Raw genomic sequence first — 22,275 nt, forward strand, 5'->3', positions numbered from 1 at the left:
ACCTCATTTAAATAGTAAAAGAAGCTATCATTTGTTTTTTTACTGTTCCTCGCTCCTCACTAGCTTTTGGTGAGCAGCTCTCACCAAATGTATTGTCTTTGATACTTATTAGGTTTGTTTTCCTTCCTTTCTTTTTTTAAAATGGCTGAATAACCTTTTTCTGGAGGAGTCCAAGCCCTTACTCCAAAGAAGGGGTCTCTCCACACTCCCTTGATCTTCTGCTAATCCCTGTAGTTAGCTATCTCTTGCTGTCAGGAATAACCTGGCTGGTTTTCCTTGGATCTGTCAATTGCAGCATCTCCTTGTTGCTGAATTTTTCTCCCCTAAATGGGCAGGATGTAAGAGCTGACTGTATCGAATCTCCGTAATGGCTCAGCTATCTGGACTGATAATTATCAATGCCTGAGTGAGATTCAGAGCCTCAAGGCTCCTGTATCACTTGAGGATGCCCTAACTCCCAGCAGCTCTCAGGCAAACACAGAATGCACAATATATATATATAAAAAAGTATAACTGAGCATCGTTTGACCAGGGCATGGACAGTGCCTGGGGGGCAGGAGGCTGCATCTCTGCTGGACTCCAAGCCAGGCTCTGCAAAAGGGAATCTGTGAAATTCGGCTTCTGCTGGGTCTGAGTCAACTCAGCACGTAAATAGATGCTTAGATTCCTTATAAACATTCCTTAATCTGTCTCCAGTCCCGCCGGCCACCTGTGGAAATGGCTTCCTGGGCAGCGCCAGGATCCGAGGGAGAGCTCCCAGAGACAGGAGCAAGGCTGCGCTCCGCTCCCGGCCGGACAGGGCTGGTGCGGCAGCAGCAGCGCGGTTTGCTCCCTCAGACACGAGGCTGGGACCCGACAGGAGTGAGGGGTGGGAGGAGAACACGCCGGGAAGCCTCTGCCATGAGGAGACCCCTCCTTGTTCCTGTGTGTGGACCGAGCGCTCACCCGGTGCCCTCGGTGGCTGCAGCGCGGCTCTCTCGGCAGGCAAAGCCCCCCGGCAGGCAGAACCGCGAGGGAGAGTTTGGAGGGCAAATTATTGAAACACTGAGTCACCACAAGTCTACACCCGGGAAACTATTTGAGCACACACAAATCAGTGTGCAAAGATCCAGCGAGACATGTCTGAGTGATTAACAGCCCGAATTTATTAAGGTTAGCTCATGCCAAATGCAGCAGAGTGCCTTCAGCAGAGTTGCTGATGAAGACGATAACAGGGAACGCAGTGCAGGGGATACCTGAATTACAGAGACCAATCCTCTTATATAGCCCCACCACATAATGAACAAAGAAACCACAACATGCCAACTAGATTAACAAAAAGCTAGCAGAAAAACCCCCACAATGAGTCAGAAAATTAGCTCAGGAAGGAGAAACAGAATACAATTATCATCACTTAGCTCTTCAAGTGGAAAACAGTACGGTGGGGCTGGCCAAAGCACGCTGCAGGGATAAGGGGGAATGTCCTTGGTTAAAACCAGCTTAAGCCCTCGATGTGGGGGTGTAGGTGGGCCAGTGTCAAACCATCATCTTGCACTGAGAAATAACTCAGCATCTTAGGTCAATCACAGACCAGGGGAGGAAGAGAGAGGAAGGAGCCTGGCCCTTACCTGGGAGACTGGATGTGAAAGGCACACCCCGAATTCCCGCGTGGGAGATGATGTGCAGCTGCCCTGTGCCCCAGGCAGCAGCAAAGTCTCTCCCTGGAGCCGGGGGGCACAGCTCTGCTCTTTCACTGACTGTGGAGACAACCTGCCTGCCCCCCCAAAGAACTCACCTGCCCCCACAGACCCCGCCTGCCCCCCAAAGAACTCACCTGCCCCCACAGACCCCGCCTGCCCCCCAAAGAACTCACCTGCCCCCACAGACCCCGCCTGCCCCCCAAAGAACTCACCTGTCCCCACAGACCCCACCTGCCCCCCCAAAGATCTCACCTGTCCCCACAGACCCCGCCTGCTCTCCCCTGCTGCCTCCTCCCGCCACCACTCCTGCACTGCGGTGGGCAAAGGAACGCGTCTGATCTCCCAGACTTTGGATGGAGCCCAGGCAGGAATACCGGCAAGTGAGGACAGGTTTAGCACCAGGCACGGGGTGCACTCAGCGCTTGGTTTGAAGACTAATGGCATTTCCCAAGCTGCCCTGTCCCACCAGTGCTCAGCAGAGATCCCCACCCCAGTTCCAGGGTCTGTTCCCAAGCTGCTCCCCTGAGGTGATACCAGAGCACTCCCCGTGCTTGGCTCTTCCCAGTCTGAGCCGAGCAGGTACCTTGGAGGCGTCTCCTTGCCCAGATGTGCTGCAGATGTCGGGTTTCTGCACTGCAGCAGGACTAATGTTCTTTGGGATCCCTGACAGGATGGGGCAGGGGGACAGCAGCAGGTACCAAAGGCTGCTCTGAGCAGTGCTGGGAGAGCCGTGAGGGACTGGCCAGAGCAGGCAGAGGTTGGGTGCTGTGCCTGGGGGTGTGCTGGAGCTAACCCTCCCTCGGGAGGTCACATGGAGCCTCCACAGGCAGCAGATCAAAAGCACCTCTTGCCTTGCTCCCCACCCCTGGTGTTTTGTTATTTGCCCTGGTCATAAGGGCTGAATTAATGCACTTGGTCCTTGACTGATGTTTCACTCCCCCAGCAGCCCACACTGGCTGATGCTGCTCAGTTCAATAGTGCCAAACTGTAGAAGTGGAGAGCAGCTGTCACTTAACCAGACATGAGAGGGCAAAAATAATAATAAACCCCCCCAAAAGCCACAGGCTGAGCTCTGCAGGAACCAGGTCTGGTTGTACAACACAATAGTCTGTCACTTGAAGAGACTTCTCCATGACAGGCCCATAAAAGTCTCCTTGGCAGATGAGAACAGACTAATAAAAAGGCTTTATAAAATCAGATGAATGGACCATCTAATGCATCTGCTAGAGACAAACCCAATTGCTTTATGGGACACTGTAAGGGGCAAGTACAAGGAGTGTCCCCATTAATGGAATTCCTGCTTATTACTCCACAATTAATGGCACTTCAGAGCATAAAGGTTTATATCCTCTATATCCTTCCCACATGCTTTCATTGCATACATCTGCATCCCATCCATGCTGTGTCCTACAGGCTGTGGGACCTTGGTGGTCTCCTGTCTCCAGGATTTCCACTCTGCAGGGACCTGCAGTTGGTGTAGCTGACAGCAACAACAGGGATTTTCAAAGCCTCATTTTGACCATTTCTTGCTGTTCCTGCAGCACTGCAGAAGTCATTTCCATTTCAAACCCACACTTGGAGCCAAGCTGAACACCACCATCAGTGTGATTCCGGGTGCCCAGACTGTGTGTACTGTTAGGAGATAATTTATGATACCTAACAAAAATGATGGCAGTAAGTTTCAGAGCAGTGGATTTTGTTCCTATTTTTGAGACAGACAGTGTTTTTTTGCAGCCACATCCTGCCTCAGGCAGTTTTCCATAGGAATTAAGCAATCAATTAATCAATGGCCTTAACATTTCGCAGCTTCCTTCTCTTTCCACAGCTTATTTTGACCTTTTGCTGGTGATACATGCCAAACATGGCAGCATTCAGAATACAAGGAGTGCCTGGATCACTTCCATGATGGATTTACCACCCATCAGTGGGGAGCTGCAGTAGGCTGCGTGGCTCTGGGCTGTTTTGGACAGTTTAATTTGCTTCTGAACTGTGTGATACACTGCTCGGATCTTTCACATGCAGGTTATTAAACCAAGTCTCTCCTAAAGGCTGGAAAGGAATTGAGTTTTAGTTTTTACCATTACAGTTTTTTTTTCACAGTACATTGTCGTTCCTGAACTCCTCTTCACAGCTCAGTTATTTAACTGTTTGTCTCCATTTCCCACCTTGTTCTGGAATTAAACTCACCAGTTGCTCATGCTGAGGAACAGTGACTGATGCCGACTGTTCCCTCATGGAGATGGCATTGGCTGTGCTCCAGATAAAGTCTTTAATGCAGTGTCCCTTTCCTCTTTATGTTCATGTTTCTATGGCAGGATATGAATTTATCCCCCATTATTAAATTTGACACACCCTGTGTTCTATTTAACAGAATTGCACTAACTTGCCTTACTTTGCCTTTCATTCAGGAGAATATAAGTATTTTGCTGTCTTGCACAGCTTGCAGGGCAGGATGTAGGAATATTCATTCTCCAGGGGAACTGTTATGATTAACAGAGCTAATAAAGACCATGAATATTTAGCAATATACTCAGGCATTTCAGCTATAAATGGGAATATACCACTTGACTAATTCTCAGCTTCTTTGTGAAGCCAAGTTCTCAAATTGTTTGTTTTGCCTTTGTTTCTCCTGCTCATTGTGAAGGAAGGAGGGATTGAGGGGGAAGGCAGGACGAGTGTTCTATTTTCTGATCTGCAGTGTTGAGCATTGCTAACACGTTCTCTGCTCCCCCTCCCTGTACAAAGTGGGGACAGGAGCCTTTCCCCCATTTCATTTCTGTCTGTATTGATGTGTTTGTGTCCACACACACACTCTGGATGCCAAGCTGCCATTTCTAATGCCTTTCCATGGCACAGGTGCCACAGGGCAGGAGCACAACCCTCTTGGTGCCCAGGGCAGAGGGTGTGGGGCACATCTTTGGGAAGACCCTCTGGACAGGACCAGGATAAGAGCAGCTCACAGCCCACCTGCTCTTGCTGGAGATGTCCTGGGGCTGGGGCAGGATGGGACCCCAGCCTGGGGTCATGTCTGGCTGACTTTGGAGGTGGCCAAGGCACAGACCTGGGGCATTGCGTGCTCCTTGATCCAACATGTTAATATGAACTGCAGGAGGTAAGAAATGATGAACATTGGCTCTGTTGTTATTGTACTTGATTGGGGTATTTATTTGTAATCCTGTAATTCCTTCAGGCCAGCTCAGAGGAGAATGAGGGGGAGTGTGAGGAGGTATTTAAGGGGTTGTAAAAACACTATTCTTTTGCTAAAATTCCATCTCTAATGCTGCTGCATTGGAAGGCAAACCAGCCTATTACCCAAGTTATGAGATCCCATTAACTGTCACGGAGAAAGAGCCTGGCCACACTCAAAAACCTAATTTACCAGCAGGGCTTAGGGCAGGAATATAGCAATTCCATTTGGGATAATAATGTATTTTTGAAGGATAATAATAATTATTGGCATCAGGTTGTCCCCAAAGACAGTGTTTTTTTGCCTCCAGCACAGCTCTGGCATTGGAGCTGGATTTGTTTCCCCTTAAAAATGAACATCTGCTGCCAATAAAAAGAATAAGGATTTTTTTTATTTTTATTATTTTTGTGGTGGTGGATGTTGCTCACAGTTTGGTCCTAGATGAGATGGTTTGCTCTCATTAATGTTCCCCCAAGCATTCTGCCCAGTTCTTCAGAGTTTGGTGGCTCTTTTTGCCCACCGAGGCTGTGGGTGATGGTGGCACTCCCTGCACAGGCACACAGCAGACCTGGGCTCTGTGCCACAAACATGCACTGTGGAGCTTTTCAGCTGCTTTTTGAAAGTCCCTGTGAGTGAACTGACAGGTTGGGAAGGTGAGTGTGAAAGACAGAAGAACAATACATTTCTGCCTCCTGGCAAACACGTCCAGTTCAGTAATGTGCTGCGAAATGTGTGTTTTTCTTTGCTTGTGATTGCCCTCATGTCCTGCAGAGACACGGTGAGGTAAGAACTGAGTGTGCAGACGAAGCCTGGGGGAAATACAGAATGAGAAAATCAGAGAAGAAACAGTAAAAACACCACCTGTGGGGAAAGAAAGTGCAGAAGGAAAGGAGCTTGGGTATGGAAATTCATGTCTCTCTAACAGATTTCAGTCTTCAATTTTAGCAATGGAAATTTATCTGCCTGTCCCCCCGGCCCCTGTGCAGGGGCCAGGGGCACATGGAGGGCAGGTGTTTAAGGTTTCTCTACTGGTGAGCCTCCTGGTTAGGGTTAGGCAAGGAAATGAAGGCTGAAAGCTGGGAAGATGTTTACCAAGGCACTCCAGAGCTGTCGGTCTCATTCCTGCCCTTTTCTCATTAAATGCTGCAGCTCAGACTCCCCTGAGGACTGTGTGCTTACCCTCTCCTGCACAGAAAAGGGCAGCCATCCCCTCCCTGTAACTACAGAATTTCAATCAGTGTTTTAACAAAACACAGTTCTTAATCCAGGTCATCTCAGCCCAAAGCAAATGCAGGGCTTTAGTAAAAAGTGCAGCCGTGAAAGCTCTTGCTCTGTGCCTCCAGAACCTACACACAAGGGAGATCTTAGAAAGCTCCTCTGACTTCACTGCCATCGACCATGCAGTCCTTGTTAACACAGGGCTTGTTAATTAATCTGGCTTCAAGCAGGATCCCACCTGGAACACTTCATCCGTGGGAACACCTCCTCACCCTGGCCAGCCCCTTCCAGCAGCTCCCCTTTGCCACTCAGTGCTCAGGGGGAGGACATGAGTGGGGTCTCCTGTGAGAAGGATGCCAAGACCTCCCGTGACTGCAATCTCACCTCAGCAGGTTGAGATAAGCTCTGCTCAGAAGTCCCTGTCCACACAAGGAGAGGGCCACAGTCCCCACCTCTGCAGGTACATTTCAGGGCACGCAGGTGAGGTATCCACACCCCCCACATTTCACTGGGGTTATTCAGAGTAAAACCCCATAGGTCAGGAGCACGTGTCTCAGCAGGACTGCTGGCTGTGATGTGTGACTGCTGGGAGCAGCAGGACAGACGTCTGCCTTCCTGCTCCAAAGACAGCTCAGGAGAAGGCCCAGTGCGTGTGCCTGCTGTGGGCCAAGCAGCATTCCCTGGCATTCCCTCTGCAGCTGGAGGCTCGCCAAGCTGCGAGTGCCTTTGCACAGCTCTGCATCCCAGCTGGAGATGTTCCTGCTGGAGGCAGCTGAGGTGAGGACCGGGTACCTCAGCACCCTGTCCTGCTGCCAGCCTCTCTGTGAAGAGTGGCTGAGGCGGCACCGGGACCGGGGCTGGGAGCCAGCCTTGTTCTGACCACCAAGGAGTGGGTCCTCAACCACACACTTGTCTGCTCACATGGAACACGTGTTTCTCTGCCAGCTCTGCTTCACAGGAGCTTATCCCAGCACGAAGTACGAGAATCCCAAGTGCTTTGAAGGGAACAAGATTGATTTATCATCGCTCCTTGGGCTTCAGCCAAAAACAAGGCAAGACCAGACAACACAAGCAGTCTGAGGTGAGGAGCAGAGGGGGTGTGAACCTCTTGATCACTGGGAGTTCCTGCCTTGGGTGGGAGCATCTGCTCTGCATGGGAGGGGCGCCCCTGTTCTTCCAGAAGAACAGACCCGAGGTGTGACCAAACCCACCCCCCTTTTGCCTACTGCAGCGTGTCCAGTCAGCTGAGAATACAGAGTCTGGATGGTTACAACCCCAGGGCCAAGAATCACTCAAAGGTAAGGCATGGCATACATTGAATTCTCATCCCAAAATCGTGCAGGAAGCTGCTCTCCCAACAGACACTTCTGGCCCTCTCCTTCTGCAGTAACAGTGGCCTCAGCCAAGTGACAGGCACAGGCAGAGCTTTGGGCTCAGGTCACCCACGGGAGGGCCACAGCCCCCTGCCCACACCCTCTGCCTTGGGCTGGTGCAGGCAGGGACACTGGGATCATCACCCCTTGCAGACTGTGGTGAGATTGGGTGCTCTGGGAACACCTGGGCTGCACCATGTACAGCACCTGCAACAACAGCCTCCAGGCACCCACACACTCCACAGAAAAGGCTTCTTTGGAAACTCTGGATGCTGAGTACCTCCACCACTGCCATGGCTTTGTGTTTGGTGGTGGATGAGTGGTTCTTCTGGGCCCTGACTCCAGAGGCTGTGCTGTCCTGTGGTATGACAGAGGCAGCCAGGGCTGCAGACACAGCACTGCATGGGGATCCCCACAGGCAGGATGAGCTGCAGCACTGCAAACACTCATAGAGCCTGCTGGAGTTTGGACAAGTATCATCGCTTTAATTAGAACAGAAAACACCCCTCATGCTAATAATTATTTTAAACATACCAGTATAAGGGCATGAATAGGCTTAACGAGCCCTGTAATTACTGAGCTTAAACAGCAGCTGTTCCTCAGCAAAGCTCCGGGAATGGGAGTTCCTTGGGCATTGTTGAGGGGTCCCTGCCTCCCCCTGTCCCAAGGCCATGCAGTGAACCACACCTGAGACTCGACCGCTCTGGAGAATGTTAAACCCATGTAAAACCTACAGCTGATGCCTGTGGTGGGGGCAGGCACCCGGGGGGGCCCTGAGAGGACAGGCCCAGGACCTCGGCCACCCCATCCAGCACCACCCCCTCCAGCCCGTTCCCACACTGGGATGAGGCTGATGACCTCGGCTGCTGCAGCATCTCTCTGAGCAGCGCTGCCTGCCCTGCCAGACGAGGCCTTCCAGCCCCCCCGGCCCCTGCAGCATCAGCCCCCACCGGCAGGCGGGCAGGGGCCCGCAGCAATGCCCAGGGGAATCAAAACTCACCAAGCGTCACCATGTCTGGCTCCAAAATTTATTGAACTACAAACACACATCACTCAAGAGCACCAGGTCTGGAGGAATGTGAGGGACCAACCCCCTTCCATTTACAGGGGGCAGGAGCTTCAGCTTCTGCTTGATTTGAACACAGACAACACCCCAAACCCAACAGAAACAATGCTACAGCAGAATTACAATGGCAATGGCACAGAATTTACAAAAATATAAATAACCTATTCGTAAACTTAAAGAAAAATAACATCTACCATAAAAAACAACATATATTCCCTTGGGTAAACCATGGCTACAGAAATGTAGTGTAGTGATTCTTTTTTTTTTTTTTTTTTAAAGCACCAGAGTCTGAAGTATTAAATAATCCAACACAGAGGGGGGTACCTTCCCCCAGCACTTGCAGACTCTTCCAAGAAGTGTGCCCAGATCAGTAACACTAAGTTTTCTTCAGTATTGCCTATTTCTGTAAAAGCACATTGGAGGGACAGCTCTCACAAGCCCCCTGTTCAGGAACAGCACCCGAGGGATGTTCACCAATTGTTCACCAGAATAAACACTTTAACAACAGTGAAGTATGTGCCTATTTTAAGTCTATGCTTAAGAGCTTCCCAGAACAGGGCTGGATTTAAACTTATCATACAAATTCCTCTGCAAATCAGACTTCCAGGCAAGACTGGTGTGGAAACCAATCACTTGTTTAAAAAAAAACCCATTGCACTGGAGTGTTTCCACTGTTCAGTCCTAGCTCAAGTTTGCACAGATTTCAGAGTTATTTGATTTCTTTTCACCTCTCTGTGAGCCATGCCAGCTTGGCACAAATGGCTTCCTGGGGCTGTGACATGAGATCCAGCACTACAGGAATTTCCCTACCTTACATTCTATGTACTATGTTGAAAATACTATTAAAAAGCAAAAGTCAAGTATCAAGTCCATTGGTTCCCCAGTGAAGCAGTTCCCTGCTCAGGGATCACTGTTGTTCTGACATCTGAGTCACAGCATTATCCCTGTTTTCAAGGCTCTCATGGTTCCCTGAGGGCTCTGGCTGGGCTCGAGGCAGCCTGGCCAAGGGGTCTTAGGGTGGGCTAAAGGCTACCTGTTGAACTTTTGGCCCTTGTAAACACAGCTGGTTTTGTCACCACAGCTGAAGGAAGGTGCCTGCCATGAGCACAGTGAGAGTGGGGAGCAGCCTTTGGCTGGGAGCTGGGGGAGCCTCACTGCTGAAAAGCCACGTCCTGCGACGCTCTTGTGCAGTGTCCAGCCCTGCTGGAGCACCAGCCAGTGTGACTTGCACCGACACCACGCGTGAGGCTCGGAGGGGGAACCCAGGACAGTTCAAACACACATAAAACCAGTCCCTGGGGACTGCTGGGGCAGCACACGTGGGCCTGAGGGGCAGCAGCAGTGGGGCAGGAGCTGTGGCATGGCACACACCACCCTACACACCCTGTATGGCACGGCCCGTACCCACACCCCGCACAGCACACACCTGATATGCTGCACCCTCAAGGCAGGGGGTGAGTTTTGACCATAAGTAATATTGCTCAGACATCAAACAATTGATAAATAATTTTACCTTAAAAGCTATAAAGAAAATGAGGTTGATTTCATTTTAACAGTGAGAAAAACCCCCAAACAAATGAACTAAAGCCTCACTTCATTTGCTTGGCCCAGAGCCCCACCCAGCACACCAATGGAGCTGCCCAGCGTGAGAAGAGATTTGCAGCACACACCTGGGACATGTCCCCATCATCCACAGCTCTAATTTAACAGCCCTTCCTGCCCATCTCTTGCTCCTGACACTGCCATGTGACAGGAGCGGGCTGGCTCTGCCATCCTGCCACTGCTCTGTGCACTCCAAGTGACCACACACTGGTGGCACTGGTGACACAGGAACACACAGGGCAAGTTGCCCAGTCCAGCTCCAACTTCAAAGCCAGGGCCAGCAAGCTGAGCTGTAGGGAGGCTCTTACTCAGAGGCAGTGGGTGAAGTTATTTTCCTTCCCACTGGAAGTGACTATGTCCACAGAGGGATTAAATATTTATTGGATTTTGTGAGGTGATTAAACCCAGCACTCTCCCTGCCACAGAAAAGCCTCAAACAGGAAATCCCTGGCCCCAGGCTGTGTGTGCTATAGCAACACTCCCTAACAGCCCAAGAGTGCAGCAAGAGTCTGACTAATCCTGGCCCACGATGGCTCAAAGTTCAATGCTGTAGGTCTTGGGGAGCAAAGAGCAATTAAACGACCTTGACTGTGGAAGAAACAAACAGTGAGGGAAGGTGCCAGGTCCAGCTCAAACTGCCCATGCCCTTGTTTATCTGAGCACATCCTGGGTGTGTTCAAGCCCCAACATCTTTAAACAGGGAAAGAGAACACCAGCAGCTATGACTCCCCGGGGTGTGGGGGAAGTCTGCCTTCCTGGAAGGGCATCTGCTTCTTTGAGGTCCCGTGGTCAGATAAAGGAGAATTCTGTGGGCTCAGCCGAGGGGGCCTGGGTGGGGCCAGCAGGCAGTGGGGTAACAGTGCCACTTGCTGGTGACCATCACACCACCGGCTTGGGCTGAGACCCCGGTGACAGGCAGGACAGCACTCGGCAGACCCAGCCACGGCAGCGAGGGACAAAGCAAGCGCCACCAGCTCAGCGCCAGTGACGCTGTCTGCGAGTCTCGGGACAGCTAGGGTGACACCACATCACAGAACATCCTGAGTTGGAAGGGACCACAAAGATCACGGAGTCTAACTCTTCAGTGAATGGCCCGTGGAGGGATGGAAGCCGCAGCCCCGGCGTTAACAGCACCACGCTCTGCCAGCGCCGAGCCACTGCCGGCAGCTGCTCTGCCCGTGACCCCCGCGGGCCTGCCCGCCCCCGCGCCGCTGTGCCCCGCTCAGGAACGTGTTCCTGCAGCCCCCGCTCCTGTCCAGGGCCACCAGCACAGCCCCGGTGGCCAGGGCACAGAGAAGAGCCCAGCTGCCTGCAGCCCCCGGGCTCAGGCACAACACTGAAATCAGGGCAACTGGTGACAGCAAGACCATGGCAAGTTATGACAAATCCCTCTGGATGACATACCAAGCAGAAGGGTGCTTTTCCCCCTTCCCAGTAGCAACTCCCAGGAATGAGAAATCAGGCTGTTTTTAGGCAGGAAAAAAAAAAAAAGAAAAATATTATTTTAAAAGAGGAGGAGCTTCTGGAGGAGCTCCTGCTGTGGCTGGCACAGGAACGTCACCGCTGCCCGTGACCACAGCCACAGCTTCAGCCCTCAGCTGCCACCCTCGGTGCAGTGTCCCTGCCCCTGACACCCTGTGCGCCACCACAGGCAGTTTGTGAAGCCTTGGAGGCGATGGGCAGTGAACAGCCATGGGGCTGGGGTGAGCCAGCACCTGCCCATGGCCAACAGCCACAGCCCAGTGAGGGCTTAAATCAGCTCATCCCGGGAGTCAGTCTGAAACTCGTGCCAGGATGCTACACTGCACCACAAATGGACACGAGAGGAAGGTGCCAGGGCGGCACAGAGGAACAAAGGCTGGAGCCTGGCACATCAGCCATGGCCAGGTCCTCTGCCAAGGAAATCGCAGCACAGAGGAAGAGAAGCAACTGAAAAGTAAACAGAGAAAGTGGCAACTGGCACCCGGGAAAGCAGAGCATGGGCCAGAGGAAGGATGGGAAAGCTGGAATGGAAGGGAGGGGATGGCTGGGCTCATAGGAGGGCACTGCCCATGGACATCGAGCCCCATGGCTGAGGAACCCCATGGCAACAGTGGGGCAGGACAGGGCTCACTGCAGAGCCAGAGCACCACAGCACAGCAACTGACAGGGAAGGGTGTCACAGCTAGAGAAAAAACAGCCTCCGGAGGGGCCTGAGCAAGCCCTCCCCCATGGAGCAGGGAAAAGGCACAGCTGTGCTTCCTGAACCCCTGTGCAGACACCCCTGTCATGATGCAAAGACCACCTCTGTGTTCTCCTGCCAGGCACACCAGGGAGGTTATGTGACTGCAGGCCACTGGATCCTCTCTCGCAGGAGTAACAGTGCATGGAGCTTCCTCCGTCCCTCCCCGTGCCCTAGCGCTGGCGGTCCGGCGCGGGGCTGAGTGTGAAGTGGTCGCAGAGCAGGAGCAAGGCGTCAAAGCGCTGGAGCCGCTGCAGCGCCTGCGCCAGCAGCGGGACAGTGACCGCGGTGCCCGCGTAGGTGAAGTGTGCCACCAGCTGCTCAAACCCCGAAATCCGCCCCAGCAACTGGGGCATGAGCCCCAGCTCCAGGGCCACGTGGCTGAAGTTCTTCACACCGTTCAAGGAAGGGTCCAACAAGAAGGCAAGAGACTGCACCAAGGAATGGGGCAGCTCTGCTATTGGGAGACCTGGGGGCAGCAACACAGCGAAGCTGGGTTAGTATCCATCCTAGCCAAACAGGAAAAGGGCAAAGAGAACAGCCAGCCTCCAGCCTCAGCCCCTGCTGAACAGGTGAAAGGCCACCCTGCCAGGGCAGGTATCTCCTCCAACATCACTTTTAGAGCTCAGCAACATGGAGCTGGCTCAGTCCTGGGGGAGCTGGTAACTGGTGACAGCTGGGCCACCTGCCCACAGGCTACTCAAGGCAGCATCACAGAAAATATACCCTGTGGACCAGCACCAAAGGCCACAAGTCAGGTAAGTCCCTGGTGGGGACATGGTGGGCTTCTGGAGGAGCTCCCTTCCAAGAACCTGCCTCTGATATGCCTGTACTTGGAGTCCAAAGGTGAGACTGGAAGGCCACTTACCATTGGCTGTGCTGCTGATCTGAGTCACCAGGCTCTGGGCATCATCCACCTGGTGAGACAAAGACCCCAAGGTTGGTGGCAGTCTGCTGAGAACAGCAACGCCTGGCTCTGCTCCCAGGGCCTTCACAGGGGCTCAGGGAATGGTGCTTCTTCTCCGGCCTTACCACCCCATATTAACATAACTCAGGCCATGTTCCTACCCCTGTGTCGAGCCCAGCCTCTGTGCCTGAGCCCTGGGCAACTGGCAGTAGTTCTGAGGAGTGATAAGGCAAGAGGAACTTACCGGCTGCTCCCCAGGTGGGATTTCGGCTGTGGGCAAGTGATGAGCCCCCTCCTGCACCCCAGCACCGCTCTCTGCTGGAATCCTCTTCACAGCCCGGCTTGCCGCGTCCTCCAGCCGCTCACCGCCCACAAACTCCGCCTGGGTGGAGAACTTTTGGAGGTCCAGCTCAGTGCACTCCACGGGTGCATGCGGCCACTTGTGCTGCATCTCGGAGGCACAGGAGGAGAGGGGGGCCAGGGCCTCCACCGTGCCCGGCCGGCCCTGCCTGGGGGTGGGGGGCGGCAGGACCCCGTCCAGGCAGTCGCCATGGCCTGAGGCCCGGATGAGGGGCTGGCTTTCCAGGAGGCTCCTGCCCAGCTGGGCCTTGGAGGCAGTGCTGGCTGCAATGGCTGGTGGCAAGTCCATCTCTGGCTGGAGAGAGGGGAGCTGGAGACCCACGGCTTCCCCATCGGAAATGAACTGCACCGCTTCCACGGGGCCTAGAACCAGAAACCGGCAGGCATCAGTGAAGCTCACCCTCCAGCTCCATCCTTCCTGCCTCTCATCCTGGGACCATGTGAGCTGGAGCCCAGCACCACCCTCCCTTCCCCAGGGAAGGCAGCAAGAGCAGGTACCTTCCGCCTGCCTGTAGCAAGGGCTCAAATTCTTCACACCCAGGCAGCAGGGTCCAGACATCTGCTCCTCACACAGGAACCTGCCAGGTGCTGCTGCAGTTGGGAACGTTGCTCGCTGTCCCGAGAAGTTCTGAGTCCTCAGGAAAACTTGGAGGATAGAGAAGGAACAGCCTGAGCAAAGGTTTGGCTCACTTCCCTAGCATGTCCTCAGCCCTGTGGTATGTCTGCCAGCGAGGAGCTGGGAGCCCAGCAGCTCCCTGGCATGCTGCTGGATGCCATCCTGCCCCAACCCTGGCCACCACTCCTACAGCCCTCTTCATTCTGCAGCAAAGAGGCACTCAACCAGAAAAACCTCAGAAGGGAGGATTGCCAGTTCTGATTGCGAAATGGCCTCCTCCTCCTGATGGCCCTAAGAAGGAGGGAGGCTCCTCTGTGTCACTGAGCAGGTAAAGCACACAAGAGGTCCTGCAGGCATGAGAAGCAGGATGAGGTGTCTATTCTGTATGAGCTGAGGAACAGCTGGGTCACTGTGCTGTGAATTCAGCAATGCTCTACACAGCAAGAAGGGCCCACAGGCACAGGTGAATGGCACAGCAGGGAGGAGAGCACCAACTCACCTCTCTGGCACTGGCTTTTCCAGAATCGCTTGCAGTAGATGATGGAAAGTGCCAGAAGCACCAGGACGATGATGACCAGGGCACTGCTGGTCAGTGCAAGAAGGGCTGTGTCCTGTGGTGGTACAGTAGGGACAGCGACCCTCACCAGGTTTGTTCTGGACCGACCTGCAAACATCATCCACAAAGCGCTGGAGCCAAACTCCGAGGCTTGGACCACCCCTTCCCTGCCCATCCCTCGTCGCATGCCATGACCGTGCCTCCCCCAGCAGGGCTGTGGCTGCCCTGTGCCCACGTCACCTGCCCCGACCCCAGCAGCGTGGGGGCACCTACACTGCGGCTCGGAGGATGGCGTCTGCTTGGTGCAGGGAATGCACTCCCACTCCAGCTGCCCGCTGAGCCGTGCCTTCCGGTAAAACCTGCCAACAGAGCACACAGGCTCAGCACAGCCTGGCCCCACCGAGCTCCCACCACCCTGGCTGTGCAGCCAGCTGTGCCACCCATCCCGTAGCAGAGGGGCACAGCTGACCCTGCACTCCTGCCTGGCTGGCAACAGGGCTCTCATCGCTGGCTGGAGCCACACCACACCTACTTGTTCGTGTCTAGACATTTGTTAAGAAGCAACATCTTTCCAACAGCCTCCCCCCATCTGCTGAAGTGGATTTTAATGGTTAATAGCTCCCCACAGGGCTGGGAACACCCAAGTTACAACTCTGTCTGAGAAGAGACTCATACACCGGAGCTTATTGCTGGACAGTGGTGTCTGCAGCACCTGGGCTTGGCACAGGCTGTCTCTATGCAGACATTTCATTTCAGTAACCCCTTAAACCCACCCTTTGGGGACTACTAATCATAGTGCCCTACAACACTTCATCCTCCAGGGCTCAGCCACCCTGGTGTCTACAGAACAGTGAGTCGGGAAGTTTTCTTTCACAGCTCGTTTATGTGAGTCTTCATGTTTCCTTCTCTGGAGCTACAACAGGACCCACCAGACGGGTCTGACTTCCATGTCATTAGCAGTGTCCTCGCAGAGACATCACTGGGTCTCCTCTTATGTCCCATGTGGGACCATGGGTGGCCTCAGGTAAAGCCCCCTGTGCCCAGCCCCTCCCTGCCTGCCCCCAGGCGTGGCTGTGCTCGGCCAGCCCCGCTCACCCCGGCAGGCACTCCCCGCAGACCGCGTCGGCCGTGGCTGTGCAGTTGGACTTCTGGAGGCGGTTGATGAGGGCGCAGGACAGGCAGGGCTTGCAGCCGTGATGTCCCCAGCGGTCCTTGAACTTCCTGGGAGGGCAGGCCACACACTGCGCGTCCCCGCCGCTGCCGTCGCCGCAGTCCTGCAAGGCACGAGGTTGGGGGACACGGCGGTGGTGAGGGTACTGAGGGAAACAGTGTCCCTTCTTTGGGGGAAAAGGGCCATCGTTCATGTGGGGTGCTCAGAACCCAGCTGAGAGCAGCCACCAGCAGTGCAGCTCCCAGGAGACACTCAGGGACCCTGTCTGCTGCCCAGCTGGGGCTCCTGGTACACTCAGGGTGTTGGAGAGCTCTGGCAGCACCACAGCCCAGGAGGCACCACCAGGGAACCCTGCTGCCTCCCACCAATCCAAGCCTCCCACCACTGAGGCCAGGCTGGGACCCCCTGCAGCAGTGTCCTGCTGGCACCCACCCATGTGCAGCCCTGCCATGCAGTGTGACCTTGCTCAGGGCTGCAGAGCAGAGGAAATTTAGGCTTCCACCAGCAAAAAAGGAAATCAGGTTGCTCCTTGTGCTGCCTTAAATCCCTCATCACCTCCTGCTTCCGTTGTCTCACCCTTCTACCAGTGTAAGTGAAACAATCCACCATCCCATCCTACCAAGCCTCAGCTCTTCCCAACATGCTGGGACCTAAGATCATCTTTCTGAAGGGAGGCTGGCAGAGGATTAACCCAGCTGTGCCACCCATGATGATTTCTGCTCCTTACAGAGAAGTCAATTTACCTTGGAAAGCTCCTGCCCAGGCATGCACTTTCTGCAGGGGACACATTTCTTCTGGTCATCCAGGTACTCACTCTCTTGGCAGGCCATTGTGTTGAAGAGGAGAGGGGAGCTTGGGGACGAGAGGAAGAGAAGGCAGAGGGATCAAAGCCAGCCCTAACACATTTGGGACGAGCAGAGTGCCTGTCTCTGGGTAGACATCTCCACCTGGCCAGGACAGCAGCCGACACTGCTGAGCACTGTGGGTGGGACCTGGGCAGGAGGTAATTCCTGGCTCCTTCCACACGGTTCCATCAGTCCCAGGCTTCCCAGCAAGGCTGGTGATGAGCTGCCCCATTCTGTTCTCATCTCACAGCCTCACAATGCAGCAAATGAAATTTTAGTCACAGTATTGAAGTACTGACCACTAACTCTTCAGGTCACCAGTGGATTCTGCCAGCTCCAGCCATGGCTCTGGATACCAGAGACAATCAGTAGAGAGCTTGGTCCCAAGCAAAGGCTCAGCAAAGCCCCAGCTTCAGGATCCAGCAGCCCAGCTCTGGCCAACGAGGCTGCATTGGTGTGACAGCACCAAATGCTGGTGGCTGATGTGTCCCTGGCAGAACAGGACACACTGCCCCACACACGCTCTACACCCCCAACAGAAAGGGACACACACACCCACACACCTGTGGTCTGCTGTGTCCCAGCAGAACGAGTTCCCACCTCCCTCTGAAATGCCCTCCAGAGCCTTCCCGAGGTGCATTAATGGCTCGCCACACTGTCAGCAAGGGTGGCTCAAAGGGCAGCACAGGACCAGCATCTCAATCAGAGCAAGCAATTCAGACTGAAGCTGCAAAACTGAGCAATTTATTTCGAGTTTTGGGGCTGCCTGATTATTTCTGCAGACTCTAGATGGGTTCTTCCCATGATGACAGGGAATAAAATCCACTTTCACTAGACCAATCTCCACTTTGCCCTTCCTATTACCTTGTGCAGAAAATCAGGAGAGAAACTGTTCAACCTGCCTTGGGACCAAGTTCTCAACACCCATCAGGAATAGTGAACACCTTTTGGAGGACAGCCTGAACTGCCTAGGAGAACCAGAGCTGTCCTCTGGGAGGGAAGCTTGGCCAGATGTCTGGCCCCTGCAAGGCTCTACAGGATCATCTACAGGGCCCCCAGCCACAACTCCTTCCCCTCCCACAGCAGCATTCCTCTGCAGGCTTTTTCTGCCTCCTCTGCCTAATCCCACCACTCCCTTGCCGGTGCCTTTTGGAAGCGGACACTTGGCTGGGCTCCCCCGGCTCTGGAGGGCCGAGATTCATGGGAGATGAGGTCTGCCCAGGCGAGCACAGCGCATGAGTCACCCTCCCTCACGTAGCTCCTGCTCGCAGCACATGGGCTGATACAGGATCAGCAGCCAAGTCCATGGGGACAGGCCAGCAGGAGCTGAAGGGATTAAATCTGTCTTGCAAGCACCTTGGGAGGGGCACGGGCACAGCTTAGAGCTAGCATAAAGGTTCCTGACACCACTGAATAAAAGAAGATTTGGCACCATCTCAGAAGGTGGTGATCCCAAGTGTCTCTGTCCCAGGAGCTGCACAGGGTTTGGTGTCAGGGTTCAGCTACAGGTTGAGCGCAGGAGGGAAAATAAAATGCATCATCCCAGATGAATGAAACACAACTCCTCTGGGGGGCTGGCACACTGAGTAGGTGTCACCCAACTGCTCCAGAAGGGCCAGCAGGCCAGGGGCCTGGAGTTTGGTTCAAGCTTTTGCTCCTAATATCAGCAAAAGATGAATGAAACAGAATTGCAGGCAACAGGAAAGGAATCCAGATACCAGAGTATGGAAAGGGCTGATTTTTACCCACTCTTCAAAGTGCTGTAATGCAAGGAAAAAAAGCACAGGTGAAAAAAACCTCAACAAAACAAAAAAAACCCAAACCAGCAGAGTTTTTGGTGGAACTGTCCTGTGAACACAACTTTGCCACTTTTTCTCATGTTTACAGAATTTCCCAGCCTTTCAAAGGGCCTGCAGCTGAGACAATGCCCTCAAAGCCCCCTCCCCACAAGAACCCGGTTTAAAGCAGTTTGCCAAATACAGAAAGTTACACAGGCCAAAGGAATCCTGTGTCAGAGCTGCTCCAAGCACAAGGACGTCTGCCAGGAGGATGGAATCACTCAAGATTGGAGGAGACAGCCGTACCCAACGTGCCAGCAGGATACTGGGCACAGGGCAGGTCTGCTGCTGCTCAAGTGTAACAATACAGGGAACCAACATGGGGTTGAATATCAGGCATGAAATTCAAAGCTGGGGGATCTTTGTACTTCTTAATTCAACACCACCAGACCCAAGACATTTGATTTGTACATGGAGGACACATCTAAACCACCTGGCACTGCCCTGATATGGCAGCAACTTTGGATCACCTAATTTTTGATTGAAACAACTACTCTTACTGAGGCTAAAGGAAAATCCAAAACCAACAACTCCCACCTCTTTGGGGACCACATAAAGTCTCCCTGCCACTTCCAGGGCTGCACATTTTATCTGCCACAGGGGAATATAAAGGTAACACAGTAACAATGAGTATACATGGGGCACAGTATCAATGTACTCAGAGGCTGAGGGGAAGAAGAACCTCCTGGCACCAGCCCCAGATGTATGAGATCTAACTTAAAAACATCTCTGATTTGTTTAAGAACTCTTTTATTGCCTTAAAGAGACATCCTGCCTAAGCAGGAGACCAGAATGGGCTCTCTGCACTGCATCAGCCCTTAAGATACCAAAGCCATGAGCTGCTGAATGAGTTTCACTGCATGAGATGAAATGGTTCCAGCAGAGTCACAGCATGAGCTGCAGATCATCCACCCTGTGACAACACTACAGCTCAGCCATTGTATTTTCTCTGTGAAAGTGTAATTAAAAAAAAAATGGACTGTATTGGAATCCAGTCTATTTCTTTTGTGTGCAGCTAAAGGATTCTGGGAGAAAAACAAGGGTGAGGAAAATAGTAAGCGAAAAGGTACAAAATGAAAGCAATCAGTGAAACCTTCAGTGCTGCTGATTCTCCCCATCTGCCCAGCAGGTACTGGGGCAGGGGGGACTGGCAGGGATGCAGGCAGGTCAGGAGGAGATGGGGTGGGAGCTGCTTCCCATCTCAGCCATGGACTCTGTCCCCTCCAGCCATGGGTCTCTGCTTGCCTGGGACAGGAGGTGCCCAGCTCAGGGGCTGAGACACTCCAGCAGTGGTTCTTCCATGTCACCACATGAGCCAGCACACACATTACAGGAGATTTCTACTCTGCTGCAGGACTGACTGGCACAGCCAGGCAGCACCATGCCTCAAGATGAGACACTTGTATATACTGGAACCTAAGAACAAAGAGCTGAAATCCCAAATAAGAGCTGCAAGTGAAAAGCAGGGGGGAAAAATGCTATCTGGAAAATATGAGTGCATGCCTCATGGTTGGCCAGAGTCAGCTCCAGTCTGCTCAGCCATTCTCTCACTCTGGTCCAGGCAGTGTCTCCTCATCTCCTTGTGCTACAAACTATGCTGGGAGAACCTTTGCAGCAGTGGGACTCCTGTGGGCAAAGGGCTTCTCACAGAAGCAAAAAAGGTGGAATCTGAGGCTTTCCACGTGGCTTGGAAATCAGCAGGTTTTCCAGCCTGGAGATTGTACACGCACAACTGCCCACTAATTGTTTTATCTGGGGACTTGTATTTGCTTTATGCTCGGGTGGGAGAGGAAGTGCTCCGGGCTGCTGTCACCCCTCTTTACTACACAGCAGGAGTCCCCAGGGCACAATGCCCACTTTCAGTGATTTTTGCCAAGTTAGGGCTGCCCTACCTGGGAAACCCACGCTTTGCCTTACCAGGTATCTCAAGTAACACCTCCAAAACGCCTATCAATTTGCATAAAACTTTGGATTTACATCTGTTTTTTGCCCCACATCTAATTCTTAGTAACTTTCACTATCTTACTGCAATAATCAGACAACCACTGTAGCCGTAAAAGCTCTCAGAGACCGCGGAGTCCAACTGTTCCCCCATCACTGCTCAGGCCACCGCTAATCATCCATGTCCCCAAGTGCCACATCCACGCGTCCATTAAATCACCCCAAACGGCGACTTCACCACCGCCTGTGGCGGGGCAATAATTTTTTTGGGAAAAACTTGTTCCTAATATACAACCTAAGCCTACCGACCCCCGCATCTGGCAGCTGCTCGTTTCTGGACAAACAGCCGAGGCGAGGCTGGCGGCGGGACGGGTGCGGGGGCAGCGCGCTGCGCGGCGCCCACGCGGGTGCCGGCCGTGGGCGCGTCCCGGCGAGCGCCGGCCCGGCTCGCCCACCGCCCCCGCAGCCCGGGCAGACCCCGCGGCCCCGCCGGCGCCCCCCGCCGCCCGCTCCGGGAAGGCGGCGGCGCGCCGGGATATGCCCGGGCACGTCCCGGCCGGGGGCTCCGCCGCGGTACGGCCGCCCCGCATCACCCGCCGGGCATCCCCCGGGACCCCGGCTCGGGTCTCCGCATCTCCCGCCCCCCGCACCCACCGGCCCGGTGCCGCCCGGCCCGGTACCGCCGGCGTTCAGAGGTGATCGCGAAGCCGGCTACAGCCCACGTGTATCGCTGCCGCTGCGTTGCCGGGAGCGGAACCCGCCGCAGGTCCCGCCGGTCCCCCCGACCCCTCAACCGCCTCCGCCCGGCGGTGACACCGGCACCGGGGAGGGCCGGGACCGCCGCGAGCGGGCGGGCAGGTGCGCGACCCCCGCGGATTACCTGTCTCGGTGCCAGCAGCACGGCACGGACCGGGACCGGCGGGGCGGCGGGACCAGGAGAGACGGCGCGGACCCGGAGCCGGACCGGCACCGCACCACCAGTGACTCGGCGGCCCCGCGTGGAGCGGAGCGGGTCGGAACCCGTCCCGTGCCGGGCACCGGGAGTGCCCCGCGCCCCGCCCCGCAGCCCCATTGGCGGCGGCGCCGCCGGGGCGGGGCGATGCCGGGGAGCGGCGCCGGCGGGGGCGGCGGGGACCGGGACCGGGACTGGGACCGGAGCTCCGCGCCGAGGGGAGTCTGGGCACAGCAATGCCAGGGCGTCCCGCTGTCACCGGCCGGGGTGTGACACTAGAGAACCCCCGGGTTTGCGGGACCTTGTTCCCGAAGAGCCGGGGTTGTCCGGCACCTCGGGTGCGGGCTGGAGGCTGAAGGAGCCCCGGGCCCGGCCGTGGGTGAACACGCACCAGGAAGGAATAAACTCCCGGGTTCCGAGTGCCACGCACAGTGTGTGTACGCTGTGTACTGTGCGTGTGCAGAGTGTGTATGGTTTGTGTGGGTAGCACACAGCGGCCCCAGAGCAGAGGGCTTCTCCCAGGATCAGCATTAACGTCTCCCAGCACTTGCCGTGACTCACCCACAGTCTCTGGGTAGTTCTGGGGAGCCGCAGAGGTATCCCAAGATTGCCGTGCAATGACTGACTCCACTACAGTGTGAACCAAACTGGTGTGTGGAACTGAACCTCCTTGTGCAGGGGCAGTTAAATTTCCCAGTGACAGCCCTTAGCGCTCCCCCTTCAGTGTGCTGTCCCTCCTCAGT

General features: G+C 54.5%; 1 protein-coding gene across 1 annotated transcript; it reads right to left on the reverse strand.

The window, feature by feature from the left end:
- Positions 1 to 8,471: 8,471 nt before the first annotated feature.
- Positions 8,472 to 21,530, reverse strand: EDA2R (ectodysplasin A2 receptor). Its single transcript, XM_053956091.1, has 9 exons — positions 21,461 to 21,530; positions 16,700 to 16,808; positions 15,881 to 16,059; positions 15,059 to 15,144; positions 14,729 to 14,893; positions 14,112 to 14,258; positions 13,498 to 13,976; positions 13,215 to 13,263; positions 8,472 to 12,815 (listed from the first exon to the last, which is right to left on the reverse strand). Exons 2-9 carry the CDS (start codon positions 16,784 to 16,786, stop codon positions 12,520 to 12,522), a joined length of 1,488 nt encoding a protein of 495 aa, XP_053812066.1. The 5' UTR covers positions 16,787 to 16,808; positions 21,461 to 21,530; the 3' UTR covers positions 8,472 to 12,519.
- Positions 21,531 to 22,275: the final 745 nt, after the last annotated feature.

Source organism: Vidua chalybeata, chromosome 14, assembly GCF_026979565.1.
Source record: "Vidua chalybeata isolate OUT-0048 chromosome 14, bVidCha1 merged haplotype, whole genome shotgun sequence".
Lineage (NCBI taxonomy): Eukaryota > Metazoa > Chordata > Aves > Passeriformes > Viduidae > Vidua > Vidua chalybeata.